The 24,102-nt window shown below is 39.6% G+C and overlaps 1 protein-coding gene across 8 annotated transcripts in view; it reads right to left on the bottom strand.

The window, feature by feature from the left end:
* tcf4 (transcription factor 4) overlaps positions 1-24,102 on the bottom strand; it is a 193,028-nt gene that overhangs the window by 12,229 nt on the left and 156,697 nt on the right. For all 8 annotated transcript variants that reach the window (XM_078794196.1, XM_078794197.1, XM_078794199.1 and 5 more), the window contains 7 exons: positions 17,568-17,664; positions 17,318-17,466; positions 16,096-16,240; positions 10,321-10,391; positions 10,088-10,166; positions 5,153-5,232; positions 4,741-4,950 (listed from right to left, as the gene is read on the bottom strand). In XM_078794196.1, coding sequence (XP_078650322.1) covers positions 4,741-4,950; positions 5,153-5,232; positions 10,088-10,166; positions 10,321-10,391; positions 16,096-16,240; positions 17,318-17,466; positions 17,568-17,664 — 831 coding nt within the window. The remainder of the gene's footprint in view (positions 1-4,740; positions 4,951-5,152; positions 5,233-10,087; positions 10,167-10,320; positions 10,392-16,095; positions 16,241-17,317; positions 17,467-17,567; positions 17,665-24,102) is intronic.

Below are 24,102 nucleotides of genomic sequence, written 5' to 3'. Positions count from 1 at the left end.
GTTCATTTTCAGGGAAAACGGGGTTACTCACATGCTAACGCTGTACAATGTACATACAATATGCCCTCTGTGCAACATTGCAAACTGAAGGAAAGCACCTGCTCTTACCACATCCACACACACATTTATAGAAAAACATTTTCCAACGTTATGACATATATGTATTTTTCTAATTTTCTGTTGGGTGGAGAAAGGAGAGAGTGAAACCATTCATTCATTCATTTTCTACCACTTTTTCCTCACGAGGGTCGCGGGGGGTGCTGGAGCCTATCCCAGCTGTCTTCAGGCGAGAGGCGGGGTACACCCTGGACTGGTGGCCAGCCAATCACAGGGCACATATAGACAAACAACCATTCACACTCACATTCATACCTATGGACAATTTGGAGTGGCCAATTAACCTAGCATGTTTTTGGAATGTGGGAGGAAACCGGAGTACCCGGAGAAAACCCACGCATGCACGGGGAGAACATGCAAACTGGTGGTGGAATCGAACCCTGGTCCTCCTAGCTGTGAGGTCTGCGCGCTAACCACTCGACCGCCGTGCCACCCAAGAGTGAAACCATGGGATTTTTAAAAAAAAGTACACATCAGGTTTACTGTGGTTTGTTAGATGTGGGAAATAAATGCATCCTATTTTTTTTTTCTTCACGCAGGTGCACTTTTACATCATATTAGTTCGGCCAGGGGCTGAAAGCTGTTATATTATGCAATTCAACAGCATTTACGGTAATTAATGTAGTGATCCCCCATGAACATACGGCAAAAGAACAATATCCAATGACTGCAACCTCTTGTGTTGATAAATATTCATTTAACACGAGACTAGCAAGGGTTGAGGCAGACAAAGCAGAAATGGCAATAGTAACATACCTCAGAGCGGTATATTACCATACAACGCTGGAAGCCATGACTTCAGATAAATACGTACAGCATTGAGGATGATAACACGACTCACCATTATCAAATGAATATTAATATTATTACCAAAGGCACAGTTGTGCTTTTTGATCATCACTAGATTTAAAACACCCGAATTTACCTGAAAAATTTGCCTCAAAGCTCACTCTGCATGACGCCACACATGGAACCTGGTTTAGTTAACTTGCATTAGTCGTGTAGTGGTACACTCAACTCGCAGAGGTTTGATCCCAACACCCATCCATTGAAGCTGGGCATCCCGTGTGAAATATCTACACAAGACTTGCAAGTGGCAACACACATTGTCCTGAGTGTTTACACAATTGTTGTCTATGAGAGAACCATAACAGAACGCACATTTGCTAAGCTAAATTAGACTATTCTTCTCCGCTTACTTAAAAATGAACAAGTTACAGAACAAACAAAAGTCAGAAGGAGAAACTCAACTTTCAAGTAGGACTAACAAATTGGTCAATCACTGCCACAGACCAAACGTGAACGTTCAGGCAGACCCTCCTGCTTTCCCCTGGAAAGTCACATATTTTACCGTTTTTTTTTTTTTTGTTTTTTTTTGTCAATGCCCTGATGTTTTCAATATTTTAAAAACATCTCCAATACTCCAAGAACAACACAGCTTTCCGGTCTGGTCAGGCCTCCAAAGTACAAGCACGACAGCGAAATAACACAGTTGCACCACAGTAGGCAGTCTGGTCCTTCTACAAGCTCAGCCTTTCCCAGCCAGCCGGAAAAAAGTTCTGATAGACCAGAAATGTTCTTATTATCTGAAGAAATTAGCCTTGTGCAGCATGCAAAGATCGGCCATGAGTCTGGAGTTGGAAGAATGTGTAACTGAGCATCGACATCGCTTTCCACTATTTATAATTTAAAAACTAGTTAGCCTCCAATTTATTTGTTCTAAACTTAGTGAACAGTTTCAAATAGAGTGGGGAGTAAAGACAAACTAAGAAGCCCAAAACCATACCACTTCCACATGAAACGGGAGAACATTTTTCTATGTCTCATCAATGTAATATTGATATGATAAAACCATATCTCTATAACTCTACCCTGCTGTTTCATTGTTATTTTTTCAATGTCATTGTCAAATTTTTTAGCTTTAAGTGGTTAGCGCGCAGGCCTCACAGCTTGGAGACCCGAGTTCAATTCCACCCTCGGCCATCTCTGTGTGGAGTTTGCATGTTCTGCGTGGGTCTTCTCCGGGTACTCCGGTTTCCCCCCACATTCCAAAAACATGCTCGGTTAATTGCCAACTCCAAATTGTCCATAGGTATGAATGTGAGTGTGAATGGTTGTTTGTCTATATGTGCCATGTGATTGGCTGGCGACTGAATGAATGAATGTGTGAATGCTAGGTACACTGATAGTGGCATTTCCAAGTTCTTGCAACTTTACAGAGGACATTCTTTGGTAAAATATTGCTTACATTCCAAAACCGAACAAGCATTTGATCACCAGATTCCTATGTCATTCTGTTCTTGAAAGGTTTTCTTTGGAATGTGCCTTTGGTATTTAATAAAAAAAAATTCTATTCATATAAAAATGAATCTTTGAGTACACGTGAAGTATCACTTGAGTATGTCATTTCAGGGTGTGTCCTTGCAAATTCAAATATGGTAACTCTAGCCTAATTCTAACTGATTTAGCCTCCAATGGCCAATAGTTGGCGCCCTCTGGTGCCCCAACAATTATGAACATGTGACATGTGCTTTCATTTTAGGAGGGCAATGAGATAAGAGCACATATGGAAGCAATCGTCCAGTTTTAACAATGTGTCACAAATCCCGTGCAGACCTTAAGAACACATCTAAAAGCAATGACACCAATTACTACATCTGGTCTTCACTGCTTTTCTATTGGGCTTTTTAAGGAAATATTCACTTTCGAATGTTTGTATTGTATGTGTCCAAGTCTCTATGCGCCGTACGTGGATGTTGCATTCATGGCTCTTGTGAGTCTCTCTTTTCCTCTCACCCACATCAGTCTGCCACCTGTTTTCCCACAGTTATGACCTCAATCTGCAGGCGTCTGTCCCGAACACAACTAAACTACATACAGCTGTGTGTATGTGAGTGTATGTGTGTGTGTATGTGTGTGTGTGTAAGACTGAGTGAGTGAATTCAATACATCTAGAAACATGATGAAACACAAATGGGCAGGAAATATGTACAAGGAAAAACTCAAGTTATTTGTATTTAGTAGCAGGTAAAGCGACCATGCGTGTAGTCACACACTCGTTAACACACATTGACCACTTATGTAAAACATTGAATGAACTGAATGGGACTCAGTTCCTGTGATTATGTTTTAATCAAGCAGAGAAAGAGACACGGTCATCATCATGGCTACATCCTGTCCTGACAACAATGCACAAAATATGCAAAGGTTCTCCAAAAACCACACCTCATGTCCTGCTCACACACACACACACACACACACATCTGTAATGAGTAAACCAGGTGTTTGGGTGTGTCTCATTATTTTAAACACAAACGTCTCAACATTAAGCACACAACAGAAGCAATATGCTTATGAGTTGGGATAGCAACTGAGGTGAGAAGAAAACGTGTTTTCAGAGACGTTGATGCAGTACCGTGATGAGGGTGACACACACACACACATCTCTACCACAGATGTTCACATTTCCAAGTAAATACTATCACCTCAGCTGTGCCTGAAAAGGAATAGTATGTGTAATATGTACTGTATTCACAATCTATGGATTTTTTTTTATCAAAACACAATTGCTTTATTTTGTGTTTATAATCTCCACATTGAAGCCAAAATAGATAACTTTGGTGGCTATTATCCTATTAATGTAATGTAATGCTGACTGAATGACTTTATTCATCACACAGGGCACTGTGTTTACAGGCAGATGCTCAAAACAGAGAATTAACAAAATTGACACTTTTTCTACAGACATACTCTAAACAGCAGCTCAGAACTACATAAATAAATAAAGCCAGAGTAACATGGCTGACACCTACTCATCAGTATGAAATACTATCATGTATCATGTCTTTAAATGCGTCTTCTGAATGCCTTATAGTTGTATTTTCCTTCATTTAGCCATTTTTGTGCTTGAAAATTATTCATTTAAGCCAAGATTATGTAGAATTTACCTAAGTGTGCATATTTTATGGACTAATAATAGGTCATATTCAACCATGAAACGGGTTGATTTATTAATTACTTATTTTTTTAAGTCTGTGTTGTAGTGAAGCCGTAAAATTCAAACCACAAAGTGGCGAGGGACAACTACACTTCTCAGTGTGGCTGCTCTTATGCACTGAAAAGACTAAGTGTAAGTACAGATGTGTGTGAATTCATATGATGTCACAGCAGAGACCTAAGGAGACCTAAACAGGTGAGATGGTGTGCAAGAGTCACCAACAAAAATAAATAAACTCGGCCTGACTGAACATGTCCAGGCATCTGAAAGTGTTTATGTGTTTCATAACACTCCTACAAACCCTCCCACATCTCCTTATATCACATTGTTTATCGTTTTAAGTGGACCGAAAAGAACAAAACTAACTCATCTTTTGCATTCTAACTCGACTAAGTAAGTGTAATGTGCAACTGTAATGATATGACTTCCCTTTGGTTTTGTGTTTTTCTGCTGTGAATGCATGAGTATTATTTGATCTGATGACAACAATACAAGGGTGAACACTCACGGAAACACACTGAAGTATATATTTTTTAAATTAGTATTGAACTACAAGTATCAACACACCCTAAGACACCGTTTATCATTTTTGCACATAACCAAAGCTACAAGAAAGCAGGTCCTACCATGAGGGAGTGTCTGTTGCCCGACAGCAGTCCAGTTCCGTAGCCACTTCCCAGAGAGCCCATGGAACCGTTGTGTGTATGTGCAGCCCCGATGAGGTTGTGCATGTCACTGTGCCCACTGGTCATGCCCGTTGAAGGTCCCACAGCATGGCTTCGCAGTACATGGATGGCATCGTCCAAGCGCTCCAGTCGGTCCTCGATGCGACTTTGCTGCAGATTGTAAACATGCAGACATTTTTCTTTAAATCATCTCATTCAGTCCCAGCTCAGAACACAAGAATTGTGAAGAAGGTGAAGAAGTTTTGCTGTTGGAAGGGAAAACTACTAAAATACAAATAGGTGTGAAGTCAATCTCTTAATAAAACACCTCATATATATTTTAAACACTTTGTGATGATGTGGATGTGCATACCAGCGAGTGGAGTGGAGCCTCATAGTTTGGTGATGATGCTCCCTGTCCGCCGTTCCTGGACCAGACAGCTGAGCTGGCAGCTAGGAGCGAGGGAACAAGGAATCATTGGCACAGATTCATTTAAGGAATGTGGAGATACTTTTTTGCGATTGATCAGAAGCTTGTTGCTTTGATTAATCGAGGAATGGGTTAGACCAGAAAAATAAACCAAACAAAAACTGTTAGTGGTTTGGTCCGCAACATATCAGAAAAGAGGCAAACATGTTGATCACTGTTTGACAGAGTGAAAGTGTGTGGATATCTCAAGTTAATAGGCCTGCTTTTGTGGATGACTAAGAATGATATTCGGGAGGCTGAAATCAGAGGATATTTACATTAAAAAAAGATGAATGGAATACCAAAATAGTAATGGTAATGGTCAGATTATATGCATCAGATTACAATAAAGTGCATCACATAATCAGTTCACAGTTCCACATGTCCAAAAGGAGTAGGACGAAGCAAAGCTTATTAAATCCTACCCCTCCATCTGGTACTTTTACAATCAGTAACTGTTACATTTGTTCACTTCCTGCTTTCCATAATACAGTTCAAGGTTTTTTTTTTGTTTTTTGTTTTTTTTAATAATGCACCTCGTACCGAAGTACGAGGTGATATGACCATACAATGGCTACCATAGTAACTGTCTATAGTGGTAAAAGAATCAATTAATCATGCATTCACTGATGCAATACAGTAGAACATGGTCACCGTGTTATTTTGCACTCACGCCGACATCTACATAAGGCGACATCAGCATAAGCCAACGAGACCCAAAGGGGTAATTTCTATGAAAAATGGGTCTGTTTATGTCAAAATATGTTGGGACACAGGCTTAGGCTTCATCACCTTGTAGTTGCCGGTGTCTAGTGTTGAAAGCCCGAAACACCCACTGATTCAAACGTACGCTATTGATGATGTGTCCCAAAATTGACATCCTTGCCATTGGCTGAGACAAAGTTCCCACGCCACTCTCAGCATCCATACCTCGTGTAACCAAGTCCATCAAGTATTGTTAACGTAGTATTGTTAACTTCATCATGACTGCTAAGCATCAAGAAACAACAACGGGTACATACATGTAATGTTTACTTATACTAAAAAATATGCAATCATTTATGTATTTATTTTTTGCTTGTTAGCCACTGGAAGAAATACAGTCTCTTGTTTATTATGGTTGATTAGATCCAGACCTAACCACGATAAGTGAATTTCCACAAAGTAGGATTCCTTATTTCTCCATGGAATATGTTCATAGTTAGAGCACAGGAAACCCGTTTAAGCCATTATTTTTTAGCATTATTACAGCCCTGTAGACGTGAAATAAAACTCTTATAGTCACTTTTACACTGGTATTACCCGGTAGAATACTGATTCAGACAGGAGATGCTGTCAGTCACAACTCACTCTCCATACTGCTTATGATGCTAACACTGTATATAATTTATACATGCATATGTTTTGAATAATAATAGAGCGTATTAATTTGTCATTTTTCAAAAACTGTGACTGAGTGAGAGCGTGATGTTCAAACTGTGATGTATTATATGTACAATTTTCATTGTCATCAAGATGTACAACAAAATAACCACAGCAACAGAATAATCCAAAAATAAATATGCATAAATGGAGGAAACTTATGCCAACATTTGTAATTCTTCTGAGGTTTCTGGCGATAGTTTGATTTAGGTTATGTCGACTAGCTTATGTGTATGTTCGTCAGGTACCTCGGGGGACGTCGACTATATAAGCGGATTGCAATACTTGGCGAAAAGCAGCACTGTGTGAATGAATAGAACATGAATAGCCCAACGTGATTGACTGACAATCAATCCAGGGTGTAACCCCACCTCTCACCCCAAGTCTAGTTTAGATGGTAGATGACACGTTGTACAAAGCAACAGACAAAACATCTTTACTCCCAAAGGGCCTCTCGTGAGGTCCACTTGTCACACTTGGACATAAAAGCCAAATCCACTCATCATATTTCCCAACAGAAATGCAAATATCAGATTTGTGTCTTTGAAAACAGTACAAGTGGCTGATTAGCATCGGTCCTCCGCTAGACAAACATGCTTTGTGTCTCCGGTCGGCTTTTTGTGCAAGTGTGTGTTTTGCTCTGAGGGGTTGCATCCAAATTGACAGGTCTCATTAGCTAGTAGAGCCAGACGAGTCACTTGTTGAATTTACATGAACATGAGCCTTTGAGAGATGACATGCTTCACGAGTGTCTAATATGAGAGGATTATTATTTGGTTCAAGTAGCTTTCATCCAAATAAAACAGAGCCCTGACCGCCTGTTCTCAATATCACTGAAATTACAATTGGTAGTTTACAATAAAAACTACAGTATGTCGTAGCTGCTTGATAGTTCTTTGATGGCTTTTCATTGATCAATAACTCTGTTGTGATTTCCTGTATTATGTAACTGATATATTCTAAACCACAATGCCATGTTTGGTTATGGTTTATATCCTGGTCATTTTTTCCAGCTCAGATTTTACTAAAAGCTTCTACAATATACTTTTAAAGTGCACGGGGAAAGTGAGGAAGAGAGACAATGCTTCCAACACAAAAATCCCTAGAACCCCCAAAAATATAATATAATGTTAAAAAAATATATATATATAATATAAATAATCTTCTTGATAATTTTTGGGGAAAAAAATTGTCTTTTTATTCTTTCTCTTTGGGTTTTGCCCTTCATGTGTCGCCACAACAAATCAATCTCCTCTCTGACTTTATCTCCGAAGCCTCTAACATGTAATATAATGTACTCGTTCCTGATCCTCTCCATCGTAGTCACTCTCAATGAGAACCTCAACATCCTCATCTCTGCTACCTCCAGTTCTGCTTCCTGTCTTTTCCTCAGTGGCACTACTCTAAACCAAACAACATTACTGGTCTCAACACAGATTTGTATACATTTCCTTTCATTTTAGCTGAAAACCTTAATTTTTCGGAAAAAAATACCCTTGTAAATTGTGTCATTACTGTAAATCAACAAAAGCACAATAACATTTAGACTGTTAAGAACGGTACAGTATTAGACAGCTTATAAACTATTTTTGTCACTAGAGCTCACAAGATTAAAACATTTGGGAAAAGCTCTGGTGGGCTCAAGCCCTGGGACGATAATAAATACATAAACTAAGGCTTACGGTCCACGGTGTGGATGGAGGTGGAGCTGCTAGCAAATACACAGAGTAACCTAAAAAACAACCAAATACATCACATAACCAATAAAAATGATATAGGGGAGTGCTTCTCGAATAGTAAGGTCTCCTAACATACTGGAACTTGGAAATTGTTGAAATATTCAGGTGATTGAATGTAGAACGTTCGTGCCAGCAACTCATACAGTGGTTGGTCCAAAGAAAATACATCAATATATGAAAAAAAGGGTGATGACTGAAAATAATAGTACATTCTCTGTTTTGTATCAGGAAATGTTCCTGATATGTTGGGTTCAGCTCCAACTCAGTGATGGTGTAAATGGAAGTGTGAATGCTTATGTATAGATGTGTCTTATGAATGCCTCGCAACCAGTCCAGAGTGTAGTCAGCTTCAAAATTGGTAGTGAATCAGTAATCAATTGAACCGGATAATAAGCGAAAATGGATGGATTTTGTTTTTTCAGGTTTTCTTATTATTAATTAAGTCTCCTGTATAACCTGTATTGATATTGTTTATATTTCTACAACAGACTAGAAGGCATAACGATACAATAAATAGTTTTGTGGATATTTTGTTGACACCATTTACATATAGGGGATGCCGCCCCACCGAAACCTGTTGCCACTCCTTTGCCATCCCAAGTAAACCGTCTTGAACCAACACTGTCTCACTGTTCTTAGCTCATTAGCCCTTGTATCCCTTTTTGTTGTTTCTCCCTTTGCCTTTATTGAGATTACATGCAAATTTCCATATGCATATTAATGAACAATCACCTGGGTACATTCATGTGCAAATACAAATATATGTAATAAACACCGGGGTAAATTATGTTCACTGCAACACTGTGAAACACCCTTGCAGCATTATTAGCCTTGGATATCAATTTGCATGTAGTTTGCGCTAATAGGTTTCAATTCCAATTTGTTAAAAAAGTAGAGCAACTCTGACACGATCATAAACACCAATTATGGTTTAGCATGCAGGATTCCAAACAGCTATAATAGCGAAGAAAGCGGGGTGGGGTGGGGGGGGTGGATGGGTGTGTCACGCTTAAAGAGCCTGTAGGTTTGTGAACGATTTGTAGAAGTGGCGCTCATAATTAAAGCTATCTGTCACAAGGCTCGATCACACCATGTAATGTTGCAGCGACAATTAGAGACAAATTCAGCACTGCTATTATTAGAAGTCATTTATCAGTTTTTTCACTTAAACTGTACTTTCTTTTTTTGTGCATTATAAAGATATTCAAACAGCTAATTTATGTAATGAGTTGCAAATATTCCTCTTACAAAGCCTTCTGAAAAAACCTCCATAATAATGTGACCTGCATATTAATCAATGACATTGTTATTGTCAATGTTACACTGAAGAACTACTTTACTGGCGTAGTGACACCTTGTCACACCAGCTAACTAGCTAGCTTCGACACACACTTGACCTCAGCGGGTCAGCCTCACGCTCATTGTGAATGATGGGAAAAATTCAGAAAAAAGCGCAGTTTTCCTTTAAAGAGGAAGAGGGTGGTAGGAGAAAGGACAAAAGCAGGTGAGGTCATTGAATTGTCACTCTTTTATTTGATGCCAATCTAGTGTGTCTAATAGAACATAGAACATAGAGTATGTTCAAGTCTAAATCAAATAGAAACAACCTGACATTGTCGTGTTTGTGTCGTGATGTTGGTAGTATGTAGCAGCTGCACGGTGGACGTCATGTTTCTACCTGTGAGTGTGGGCGGGGAGCCGACCGGGGTGGAGGGATTGGATGAGTAGCTGTTGTTTGTGTGGTCTGGGGAGTAGATCTGGAGGGGAAAAACGACAACAAAGGGAGTCAAGTGGCTGTAAAACTGGAATGAATTCAAGTATGATGGACTCAAATATACAAATACGGAATAAAGAGCAGAGTGGATAATGATATTACAATGAAAAGGTTTGCCGTGTGTGTGCTGTACTTACCGATGCGAGTGCTTTCCCTAAGGCGTCTCCTGTCTGTGAGCTGCTGGCTGCTCCACTCTGTGCTCGGTTAGCTGTGACACACACACATGCACACACACACACACACACATATGCACAGTGGGAGAGAGAAGGATGTATTCTTGCAAAACACCACATTTGTTCAAGTATAGTACAAGAGTGAAGAACCGCGAATAATACAAAAAAAAAAATCTATTCTTGATGCTCTAAACCAGGGGTCTCAAACACATGGCCCGCCAAATGTGGCCCGCAGGACACTAGTTTGAGGCCCCCGCCTTGATATGAAAGTTTAATGTTAGTGCGGCCCGCGCAAGTTTGATATGGATGCTGTATGGTATCATGTAACCAGAAAAAATTATTACGTTTGATTAATGTTCATGTTAAAGGTTTAAATAACTGTTAATAGTTATCCTCCCTATCCGTGTGGAAGTGGTAAGTTTTTGGCTATTTAAGTTTAAAGGAAATAACTTGAAGGCTACCGTTTAGGTCGCTAGCTCTCTAGTTTGCGCGTTAGCATGTGTCTCAAGACCCTGCAGTTGCGCAATATGTTGTAAATAAAAAGAGTATAAATGTGACTATAGTCGTGTTTTGTCATGTCTACAGGGCTCTAATAATGCTTTGTTCATTTTAATCTGAAAAAAATAATTTGTCTACCCACCAACTATATGTGGTTTCTTACGTTTTTATTATTTGCCATTTTATTATTATTATATTTATTTATTACTGATTGATTGATTTTCTTTATTCTTGATTTGTTTATTTATTTTTCATCTTATTTTGCGCAAAAAAATAACAATTAAAATATTTGAGAACAGTGGAATGTTTTATCAGAGCTTTTATTGTAGCTTTTATTGTCTTGCCCAGACCCTAGCTCCAGTGGCCCCCAGGTAAATTGAGTTTGAGACCCCTGCTCTAAACACTATAATATGCCTCTCACAGTTCTTGTACATATTTTACATACGGTTGACCAATTACAGGCATACAGTATACACTACTGAACTTACATAAAGGGCAAGTACACAACATCACGTCTTGTCAAAGTCTTTTCCTGCTGGAAAATGTTGAGTAAACTGACTAGTGAGACATTGTCCTTTGCAGGATCTATAGCAACACCAAACTTTTAAAGTTACCATAACAAAACAATGATTTACTATTTAAAGCAGATAAAGGGATTCTACAAATTTGCAGGGGGGGGGGGGGTCCACTGTAATTTGTAACCAGCTACCTTCTGAGAAATCAGCTGGGATAGGCTCCAACATACCTGTAACCCTAGTGAGGATATTAACAATATTTTTGAATACCTGTTTACAACCATCTGAACATTATTAGAGCCCTCCAGACATGAAATAACACCCCTATAATGAGTGTGAAATGCTCAAAAAAAATTGAAGGTAATTACTGAAATAAATAATGAACAGAAGCTAATATGTGCTCATAAGTGACCGTAAGTCCATTCATCCATTTTCTATACTGCTTGTCCTCACTAGGCTATGCTGGACCAGTCCAAGCAAGAGGCGGGGTACAACCTGGACTGGTCGCAAACAAGCGTTCACAGTCACATTCATACCTGCAGTCATGTGCATCTGATCATAAGTCATTCCTGGATTCACAGACAGACAAAAAGTGTGGATTATGTGGATGTGGCTTGGAGAAACACCTTCCTCTTGCACTGACCTAGCAACCAGGCTAAAGGCTACACCGCGCCTCTGATTACATCTGTTTATAAATCAGCTTACATTGTCATTCATTACTGATGAGTACTGATAGATTACGAAATGTTTAATTATGTGAGCATAATTAGTGTTTAAACCTGGATTGTATCACAAGTGAACAATGGTAATTGAAGAGAGAAGGGGAGGGTTCTGGTGTGGCATCTGATTGAATAATTACAACAGTCACTTTTATTGACATTATTTGTCATGATCTGCACTTGTTTTGGTGTTTGTCTGTGTTTTGTCCTGCAGCGGACTCCTGCCTTGCTCTACTGGTCTGCACACCTGTTGCCCATCAGCCATTCTTATAGCGCTCCACTTCCATTGTTCCCCTGTCAGACCGTTTGCCTTGTCATGCCTCGTCCTGCCTGCACCTTGCAACTTTGTAAATCCCTATTTGCTACTTAGCATATTTGCTACTAGCATAGAAGGGCAAAAACATGGTAAAGAAAAAGCAAAACGCTTGCAGTTAATCTTTCGATGATTGCTGAACCGAGCTGGATGTCTCATGTGACATCAATCTGATGGTGGTCAGTTGCTTGGAAAAAAAACTAAAGAAAAAGCTGAAGACAAAGCCAAACCCTTTAATGGTCTGAACTGAGATCTTGCTAGATTTGTGGTGGTCCCGCACGAGCAAAATTCTGTGCGACTTTAAGGCAGTCCCCAACATAGCACAGTTCCAAAAATGTGCTCAACACAAACTGGAATCAAACATCCTGCTCTAAATCTTCTAAAAGAGACCTAACTGTGACCTCACGTCTTCTTAAAACACTTCAATGTGATATACAGTATGTGCATCCACGCGGCGTACGCACTGCAGACCACACATGTTTGTGTGCATATGTGTGTGTGTGTGTGTGGAAAAACTGGAATTGAATACAACCAAATCTGTTTCACACACTTGCAGTGTGTTGACGCCAGAGAGGAAGGATGTGACCTCACTGTACCAGATGAACCTCCACTCTTACAAACACACACACACACACACACGCACAAAGTCTGACATGCTCACAACTCATCTCCCCTGATAGCAGATCCCAGGAAAAGTTTACGATCTCACACACACACACACACACACACACATAGAAAAATGTCCTTTCATGGCAAATGAATCCATTAAATAGATTGTCAGGACTGGACTTCTTTTGGCAGCATATGTTTTGGGGTTAAAAAGCCTGTCTCACTCACGACACACTACTGGCCTACTAAACCCTCAGAGAGCTTACCAACAAAAACCTCACACATGAACTCAGATCTAGACTGGACACAAAATGTAGAACATATGCAGGGGAAATCTTTTTTCATAAATAAGAGATTATAGCTATAGGAGGCAAATATGAAAATGGCATTTTTCTGTTTGCCTGCCTGATCTCCTCAAAGACAAAAAGCTAATCTTAAAATATCTTCTGGGTATGTTTGATTTTACAATAAATATAATGTGATTACTTCATTCCAGGCAGAGAATATTACAAAAAAAAACAACAACATTCCAGCTGGGGCACCTTAACTCAATCAACTTTGCCTTTTTGTCGCTGTCAGATAAAAATGACATACATATCTCCACTGTGTTTGACTTTTTAAAGGGGACTTATTATGCTTTCCTCTTTTATGACCTATCAATGTAGTTATAATAGCATAGATAATGAGGTACACAACCAGCACTTCCTTATATGGGCATGACCAGGCACACAACTCCGTGAGCAGAGGAAGTGTGACTAATCACAGCCGTGGGAGGGATGGAGTAAATTAGCTCTAGAAAGCTCTAGAAAGCTTTCTGTGCAGGTTATGGTGTGTCGCTACCCCATGTGAGTCCAGAACCCAATACAAAGGCCCGTTTAAATTAGTATAATAGGTCGCCTTTAATATAATTCCATTCTCTGTGTTCTCCTGTCAAAAGAATGAGATAAAAACCAAAAGCATGTTTTCACTTTCACTTTGTAATTGGAACACAGCTGATCGTTGGTGCCGATTGTCGCCAACCTTAGATTTTGTGGAGATGGCAGTCAATAAACATATTTCCATTGAAAAGATATGAAGATTCATTAATTCATCTAAGCAGTCATCCCAGCTGACTTTAGTAGATATTTAATTTTATTGAATTAATCTTGACGAGGGGCGGCCGAGTGGTTAGCGTGCAGACCTCACAGCTAGGAGACCATGGTTCAATTCCACCCTCGGCCATCTCTGTGTGTTCTCCCCGTGCATGCGTGGGTTTTCTCCGGGTACTCCAGTTTCCTCCCACATTCCAAAAACATGCTAGGTTAATTGGTGACTCCAAATTGTCCATAGGTATGAATGTGAGTGTGAATGGTTGTTTGTCTATATGTGCTCTGTGATTGGCTGGCAACCGGTCCAGGGTGTACCCTGCCTCTCGCCCGAAGACAGCTGGGATAGGCTCCAGCACCCCCGCAACCCTTGTGAGGAAAAAGCGGTAGAAAATGAATGAATGAATGAAAGAAAGAATTTGATTAAATTCTCAATTATGACCCCGCCTCTCCTATAAAATCAGCTGGCATAGGCTCCAACATACCTGTAACCCTAGTGAGGATATTAACAATATTTTTGAATACCTGTTTACAACCATCTGAACATTATTAGAGCCCTCCAGACATGAAATAACACCCCTATAATGACATTTACACATCTGCACTGGCGACCAGTCCAAGGTGTACCCTGCCTCTCGCCCGAAGACAGCTGGGATAGGCTCTAGCACCCCCGGCGACTCTTGTGAAAAAAAAGCGGTAGAAAATGAATGAATAATCTTGACGAGACTCAGTGAGGGACATACACGCAGTGTAACTAGCAGTATCACGATCAGATATTGATATCAGCCGGATATCAGCAAAATAAACAAGGATTATCAGATTATATTGGCCTGCATCTCAAATCTCCGATATTGGCAGGCCGATACAAGCTGTCCATTCCAGACTCTACCATAGCACTTCAATCTGTACGCTAACACGTTAACAATAGCAAGTTATGTCAGCTGTGTGGCAGTTCACAACCTGTTCTAATTTCTTATACTCTAATCAAGCCTGGGCTAAGTGTACTACTATACTACATACTGCGAACTTGCTTGAGGAAGTGCTGTCTATTTACAATGAATCAGCAAAAAATTAACACGTTGAACACACAACTATGCAGAATAAACACTTATATACATGCAAAACGAAAGGATCCACAAGGCTTCATCACATTTGTTTCCTTCTCATGATTGTCCAACTTGTTTCCTTCCAAAACACTCATTCTGAGCTATTTGTGCATGTGTGTGGAATAAGTTTCTGGAATGTTGCAAACATCTTTCCATGAAAACACTTTTCAATCTGTTTCTTATTGCTTTTCTATTTGTTCTATTGGACTCAAACCAAGGGGTCCATATGGCGTGTTGTTTGTTTGTGTGTGTCTGAGTCTAAGTGATGTCAAGGTGGAGTACAAGTGTTTTTCTCATTGCAGTTTTGGACTTCCTGCTGTTTGCTGTGATAGTGAGCTTCAATCTGGATGTGACCGTGCCATTACAAAACTATACAAGTAAAAGTACAATCTGAGGATATTGTTGGTTGTTGTGGTTGCAGGCAAGATTACAAAGCAATTGACACATTTATTTTAATAAAATAGCCTAGTATTTGAATTGATGACAAAACTGAATGAATGATTGACTTTGAATGCTGGATCTCTTGTCTCTATGAGATACAGTAATCCCTCGTTTATTGCGTTTAATTGGCCCCAGAACCAAACATTATAAGAAAATTTTGGCCAAGTAAGATTCCCTATTTATAAAAATTCGTACTTAGAGCATCAAAAACCTGTTTACGATTTTCTAAATACAGTTTTTAACATTATTAGAGCCCTCTAGACATGCAGTAAAACCCATATAGTCACTTCAACTGAAACCAGTGATAAAAATCCTGTTGCAAGTCTGGTGCTTGTGTGTCTCACCGAACGTTACAGTAATATTACTGATACCTTGCGCTGGAAAATTCCAAGCACAAAGTGGCGAGGGATTACTGCACAGTGTCGTTTTGGGGATAATATTCAGCTGTCTTACCCATGCTGTCTGTGCCGTTGGTGGAAGTGGTGCAAGAGGTGGTGCTGTAGTGATTGGCCCCACTCCCGCTTCCCCCTCCTCTGTGGAAGCTGGACATTGGGGGAAGGCTGGAGTTTATATCTGCTGATGAATGTGCTGGATAGCTCTGCAGAGAACATGATGTAAAACACGTAGTTTCATGAAATAGTTATAGGAATACGAGCTATAAGTATTTAGAAAGCTGGTTTGTTGACCAAACCAAACCAAATGAAACAGAACTGCATTGTGTTATGAATGAAACACAGAGTGCCACCCTCAATGCACAGCTTGGTTGATACACTATTACACAGGAACCAGATTGATATCTCAGTGAAGATCATGACTGAAGAGGGTGGTACACTCAGGTGTTAGAAAAGGACAGCATCCTTCCTTCGGTGGATATTATATCAACAATGTATTGCAATGGTGGCTTTATTTTTTATTGTGTAAGAGTAAGTAAGCAATTGAAGGCATAAAAAAATGAAAATATGACCGGACAGATGTGTAGAGGCCGTGAAGTGACATCACAGGTTCAGAGTTGAAATGTAGCTTCTCATAGTATTATGAAATATGAAATATATTGAAATTACATCTGGCCCTTGTCTCACCAACCACCGACACCTAATGGCCAGTTTAGAATACAGTACTACATTTGCTTGTTATTTAGTTGATTGTATTTTAGTTCATTTAGCAAATTGGATGCTTAAAAATGCCTAATTTAGGTCAATTCATTCAGTCATTCATTCATTTTCTACCACTCACGAGGGTCGCGGGGGTGCTGGAGCCTATCCCAGCTGGACTCCTATAGAGATCTTCCAGAATCTGTACCTATTCCAGATGTATTTCCTTTCATTTGCGCTTCCCGCCAAAACACCGCTTACCCTTGTTGCAGGGGGTGCTGGAGCCTATCCCAGCTGTCTTACACCCTGGACTGGTCGCCAGCCAATCACAGGGCACATATAGACAAACAACCATTCACACTCACATTCATACCTATGGACAATTTGGAGTCGCCAATTAACCTAGCATGTTTTTGGAATGTGGGAGGAAACCGGAATACCCGGAGAAAACCCACGCATGCAAGTGGGATGGTAAAGGTTCAATATGTTGAGATCTTGATAATGGAAATGCAGAAAAATAACTGCCGACCAAACAACACATCTTTGTGGAAATGGACTGAATAGTCACGGGCATCTCTTCTCACCAGTCTGTCGTGAGGGTGAATCCCACAATACGAGGAGCTCTGCGCTGGGCCATGTGCCGAGTTGCCCCCTCCCAACATGCTGCCGTGATAACCCTGTTGGCTGATATTGCTGCTACTGCTGCTCCAGGGATCGCCACTGTGGTGACCGTCTAAGAAGACATGGTAATATCAATATAGTATCATGTGATGTAAACAACATACTTTACATTACACTAAAACACTACACAATTCTCAAAAAGTTCAAGCGTACCTGGCATAAAGAATGAGCTTGGGAAACCAGGTTTGGAGTTGGGATATCCAGGTGAATCCCGGTTGTAGTCGGCTGTACTTGCAGATGGCGCATACACCTGCAACAACAACAACATAACGTACATCAGAATTGTTATCACACATACATATATTATGTTTTTCCTTTAGACGGTGATTGACAGATCCTTCATAGGACATATTGCACTGCAGACCTTTGTCAAGCTCAGTCCAGAAAAATGAATTTCTCTAAAATATGCAAGTAGATTATTTTTGGTGGAATGGAAAGGTGAACTAAATAGAAGGAACAAATGGAAAAGAATGGAAAATGGATGGCGGACAGAAAGTGACTTTGGGTTGAGTTGAATTTTAGCTTGCCTTGAGTTATGTCTGTAGCAGTAGGCCATTTTTATTCAGGGCTTAGATAGGTAGATGGATGGATGGATGGATGGATGGATGGATGGATGGACAGATACTTCATTAATCTCCAAGTCTGCTGCTTGTGTGTCTCAGCGACCATTACAGTAACATTACTGCAGTCTTTTGCAGATGTAGAAGCCTATCATCACAAACAAAAGGTGGCATTCTTCCCCCCAATACAGCGGTGCATGATAAAAAGGGAAAGGGGGGGCTCCCTGTTACATTCCTCTGCTAGTGTGTGTTTGGAAGAGCATGCGTGCGAACACTCAACCATGACACTAGCATACGCCGCAAGACGTAACTGTTCAAAGTTCTCCACTCTCCCATTGCTCAATGAGTAACTCCCTCCTAAGCTAAACCTGCCCCACTATGAATAGGCATTGGTTGCTATTTTAACTTTTGTGTATTTACATGGAAATGTAATACAGATGGGGTAGAAATGTATGATGAAACACAGAGAGAAGACTGAAAGACAAAAAAAAAAAAAAAAACGCTCCTACTTGTATTGCTGCAAGGGAGAACTGGTCTTGATTTATTTTATTAGCTGTGTGGACTCTTAGCACAAGGCATAAAGGATGAATGAACCAATTGGAGGCATATGTAGATGTAGAACAACCAGACGTGCACAGGTGTGTGAGTGGATGTAACAAATGGCTCCACTGAGTTATTAATACATGATTTCATTACGTGGCATTGCGTCAGAACCCTCCAGAGATGAAATTTGAAACACTCAAGCCCTTCTGATGGATGCAGAGGAACAAAGTGAGGATTAGCGTGACCCTGACACCCAATATAACAAGCTTTAATCAGGGGTCAAGCATGACCTTGGCTCATGTAGGAGGTATTCCCAGCAGTAGGAGGTATTCAAGACGTTCCTTTTCATAATATTGTTCAAAAACGTTATCATGGACATGTACCCACGTCACGTTGTAATATTAGGTTATTCTTTGCTATTTGTTGCTACAATAACAAGCTTGTTTATGAATCACTATTTTTGGCAACCAAATAATTAAACTGTTAAGATCACATACTCATTCATTCATTCATTTTCTACCGCTTTTCCTCATGAGGGTCGCGGGGGTGCTGGAGCCTATCCCAGCTGTCTTTGGGTGAGAGGCAGGGTACACCCTGGACTGGTCGCCAGCCAAACACAGGGCACATATAGACAAACAACCATTCACACTCACATTCATACCTATGGACAATTTGGAGTTGCCAATTAACCTAGCATGTTTTTGGAATGTGGGAGGAAACCGGAGTACCCGGAGAAAACCCACGCATGCGCGGGGAGAACATGCAAACTCCACACAGAGATGGCCGAGGGTGGAATTGAACCTGGTCTCCTAGCTGTGAGGTCTGCGCGCTAACCACTAGACCGCTGTGCCGCCCAGATCACATACCAAGTAAATAATTTTTGGGCCAAAAAAAATCCTAAAAATTTATCTTCAATTGCCACTGTTTATTTGCAAAAAATCCAGATTTAAGCCCTAAATTTTCCCCACACGTTTATTAAACACATTTCCACTATATAATGTACAAATACATCTATTATTACCAACTTATGTCGAATGAAATGTGTTTTATACAGAAAATATGTCCAAAAAAATATGAATTTTCATGGCCATGAATGACCCCAGTATGTACACAAAACAAACCTTTCTGTCAAAATATGTCATGATGCTGATGGGCAATAGTGGACATGCTTGCAAAATGTTAGTAACTGTGAGAATAAGAGGCTGATGCACAGGAAACACACACAACATGTGCATGTGGAAATTCACGTACACCTACTGTACATGATTATGGATACAGCATTTCAGATTTGTTTTTCTTCCAAGACACTCACACAAAAACATACCGTACATGTACTCAATAAGTACACAGTGTCTGTGGTTTACATTATAGCTCAACTCAAATACCCTTAAACTTCTTCTTCCTCATCCACTTTGAGGAATTTATCTGATCATAAAAGCACATTTATTGACGTAAAAACTATTACGATAAATACAGAATTGAAAAAAAGTAAAGTATTTGGACTTATATTACAGAAACATATTTTCCCACTGAACACGTTGTTTTAACTGGTGACGAAAGGCTGTGATTTGTGTGTGTGTGTGTGTGTGTGTGTTAGACATACAGAAACAGGTGCAGTGTGTTCAAGTATGAGGAATGTAAAGACGCAATAACAGCCTCCCTTCTAATATGCACACAGCAGTATCAGTATTCCCACAGTGAGTAAGTGGACCTGAAGCCAGTCAGAAAGCGCTTAACAGTGTTGTCACTTTTCTGACAACTGGCAAGCCTCAAACCACAGAGAAATAATCAAAACCACAAGGGAACCCAGTAAAATCTGTAACAGCAAAATATATCAAACGATAATCTATAGGCGGTAATATCAAATTATCAGTGTTTTTCCCACACATATTTATTTGTGGTGGCCTGCCACAGATACATTTGGCCCGCCACGGATAAATTCACCCCCTCTGTGTAGCTTGTTGTTACCACTCATATCTGTCTATGTAATAATAGCAGTGATAATAGCCGTTGAGGCAGCAGTGGTGTTCAAAATCCTGTTGTAAATGATAATGATGATGGCTGGGTTTGCTTGAGAGATGAGGGAGAGTATCACAGGTAGATCAGACATTTTGATGAGGTGATGATCTGACAAATTCTGAGCCTGGTCATAATATGCATTACATGACAAACTACTCCCATCACAAACTTTGGGTCATACTGATATTTTTCCAAATTTACAGTACACCTGTATCGCTGACCATTTTCAAGCTGGAACCTTTTGAAATAGTGATGTCGAAGCTGAAAAATCCTCTGGCGCCTACAGGATTAACACACCTCATAGGCATCTAACACAACTGACTTGGTCACCCAGTATAACACTTTCATCAATATAATGAGATATTAATTGTCCATTATCTCTAAAATCAGTCTACATTTACATTGAGTCCAGTAAACATCATGAATGTTTTTATTTTATCAACCTTGCATGTGTTTTGGCCCAAAAACCAACATGGGAACTTCCATGTTAATGAACAATTGTCACACTTTTCTTATGATGCAAACCAAAAAAGCTCACTTTACGAAATCTCATACAAACACTCAGAGTCCATTTTTTTTAAACTCTCCACTTTGGCTACAGTCCTGTGTCATGGCCAATTACATGGAATGGTAGCCAAGTTCTAATGTTCTAGGTTCTACCCTTTAAAATAAGGACACGCATGAAACTGCCTTAACCACAAACAAGTCAGTTTTCTTTCAATTCAACCGCCATGGATGGACGAGAATCTTCATAGAATGCAATTCTTAGAAAACAAGCATCAGTTCTGTGTTGAGTATGTAATTTTACACATAGGTCATTTTCAGGCTCCATGTAAAAAAAGAATGTTTAAAATGATATTGTTTTATTATGTAATCAATCCTTTGGAAACCCATCAAAGGAGTCTTGATGGCCGCAATAGTTTTGTTTAACAAAAAAGAAGAAAGCAGAAAGATTTGCAAAAATACAGGCAATTCCCTGCATAGACCCTTGAACTTGTTGCCTTCCACGATCGACCAATGATACAACGGGTAATAAAACCCAGTAAAGTCCGTGTTGGATGGATTCAAGAAGTTTTCGCAGAGCATCGCAGATTGCATCAAAGCATTGCCACTGGCAACGACGGGAGAAAATAAAGACACATTCCACTGAAAACTGATTCCTCATGGGGCGAAGACACACACACACACACACACACAAGCAGCAACCAGCTGTGTGCTCACTCATCTGAACCGCAGGTAAAAACAAAACTAGTTCCTTATGATACCAGTATAGATCTGTCTTGAGTTTTTCAGTACCAAGTTTTTGATCAAACGATCCTTTCAGTCATGTGAAGATATATTGACACATCGCTAAATTGAAGGGTACCCTCTAAAATCAACCACAACCTCAAGCCAAAGACATGCAATGTACAACGTATTTGTACAATGTGCAATAACGACTGCTTTTGACAGCACTGGCAAGGCAGTTTGTCCCCTAGTGCTTTCATTGAGAAGCAAGTGGAAAAAGACAGAAAACAATAAACATTAAAACAATGTGTTGGATGTGGATGAAAAAGGCACTAAATGGAAACAAAAGGGAATACCATGGGAATAAAAAGGAGATAGTTTTGTTATTATCTCCAAATGTGTGGAGGATCTGTACAACATCATCGCTCCTCCATCTTTATCAGCCTTTGACAGTCAAATCAGCTCTTTTGTGGGTCGCCAAATATCCTTTTGCAAAGAGCCATTAATTAGTGACTGCACGTTAACCAATTTGTGCAATGGGTGAGAGTTTAGTAGGAAATTATATGAAAAGTTTTGCACCATTGAAATGAAAACATTGCTGCTAAGAACACCAGGAAGTTGATAAGGTGCCAACCAACTTAATAAACAGTACTCTTCACAGGTTCAGCACTCACTGTAGACATGTAAATAATGTAAAAATACAAAAGTAGTATGCACTAAACATTGTACAACATATGTATTATTACAGTTTTCAGTTATCACTATGAGTCTAAAGAATAGTCCACACACTAAAATCATAATGGTGTCTCCGATCTGTTAGTCATCATCCATAAGCCACAGAGTAGGCTGCTATCTAACAAAAAAAACAACCAATCTTTTATTTGCAATTGAACTAAAATACTAATATAAAGCATTCAAAAGATGCATTCAAAGATGTGATTGGTAGTATTCTACACTGGTCACAAAGTGTCACGACATTAAAAAAACACTTGATCACTAAAAAGCAGGTCTTTGTTTCAGGTTTAAATGATCTGAGTGAAAGGTGACTATAGGGGTGTTATTTTATGTCTACAATGCTCTAATAATGTTATACACAGTTTTTCTAAGCTCTAACTATAAAAATAGTCAATAGTAAATGACAAACAAGGGATAACTGTATAGCCGATCGTAACAACATGACTAAAAATAGTTAATTTTGGGTATGAAAGTGAATACCAGACGGTGACATTCATGAACAGCAGTCATCATATTTGGCTCGGACAATAATTTACAGCACTTTAATTCATGAAAAATGTTGATCAAATATTTGTTTGTACACTCTCTTCTTTTAAAGCACTATTGGTAACATATGCTAACCATTTTTGAACAAAATGGAATCTTGAAAAATAATGAAAACCGAGGAGCCACTATATTAGGTTACTAAAAGACTCGCACCAGTCTAGGCCTGCAACGAATGATTAATTTCTTAGTTGACTCATCTGAGGTTTTTGATTAATCTGTTGTTTTGATTAATAGAGGAATCCGATACCAAACACAAACAGTTAGTGGTGTGGTAATATATCAGAAGAAGAGGCAAAAATGTTGATGATTGTTTCCCAAAATAAAAACACAACAGTAACAGGTTTGCTTTCATGGATGACTAAGAAAATAGTCAGAGAATATTTACATTACAATTGATGGAATTAACTGGTCAATCAGTTAATCATTGTTGCAGCTATTATAATCTGACCTGGTCCATTGCAAGTTTTGCACAATATGAGCTGGTCGTGGGTTTAGAAGGGTTGGAGACTCCTGAGTTTGAATGCAAAAGTGTGTTTGCATTAACTGACTTCCATCTGGTTTTTTTTGCCACATCCACGTCTCAATTGTCCCGAGCTGAAATATTTGTGTCATAGGGAATAAATGTCATAAAAAAACATACATACTAAAACATACCCACACAACCCAGAAGACAAAATGTAAATCAGACATTGATTTTTCCTTCCTTAACCTCTCTTTCTCTCTCCCTCTCATCACACACAGAGTTTACCACGCTTCATCCAAAGCAGATGTGCTGGAATGTGAACACTCAAAGGAGCAGTCACGAAACCTCTTGACAGACACATACACGCACACACACACACACACACACACACACAATAACACACGTACACACAGCCAGCTGCACCTGTGCCGGTCCAATTTTTTTCTCTCTTTGTTTCCCTCTCTGCATCCTCCTGCCCGTCCTCTGCCTCTCATTCCTAAATGGCTTATTTCTCTTTCATCCCCCACAAACATTTCGGCACCACAAGTCATACAAACAGTGGCAAATTCGGGAAAAAACAAGTGCGTTTAATATT

Source organism: Doryrhamphus excisus, linkage group LG10, assembly GCF_037039965.1.
Source record: "Doryrhamphus excisus strain RoL-2023G ecotype Guam linkage group LG10, RoL_Dexc_Guam_v1.1, whole genome shotgun sequence".
In the NCBI taxonomy this organism is placed as follows: Eukaryota; Metazoa; Chordata; class Actinopteri; order Syngnathiformes; family Syngnathidae; genus Doryrhamphus; species Doryrhamphus excisus.
The sequence above is the reverse complement of the archived record's forward strand: the minus strand, read 5'-3'. Positions and strand labels throughout refer to the sequence as shown.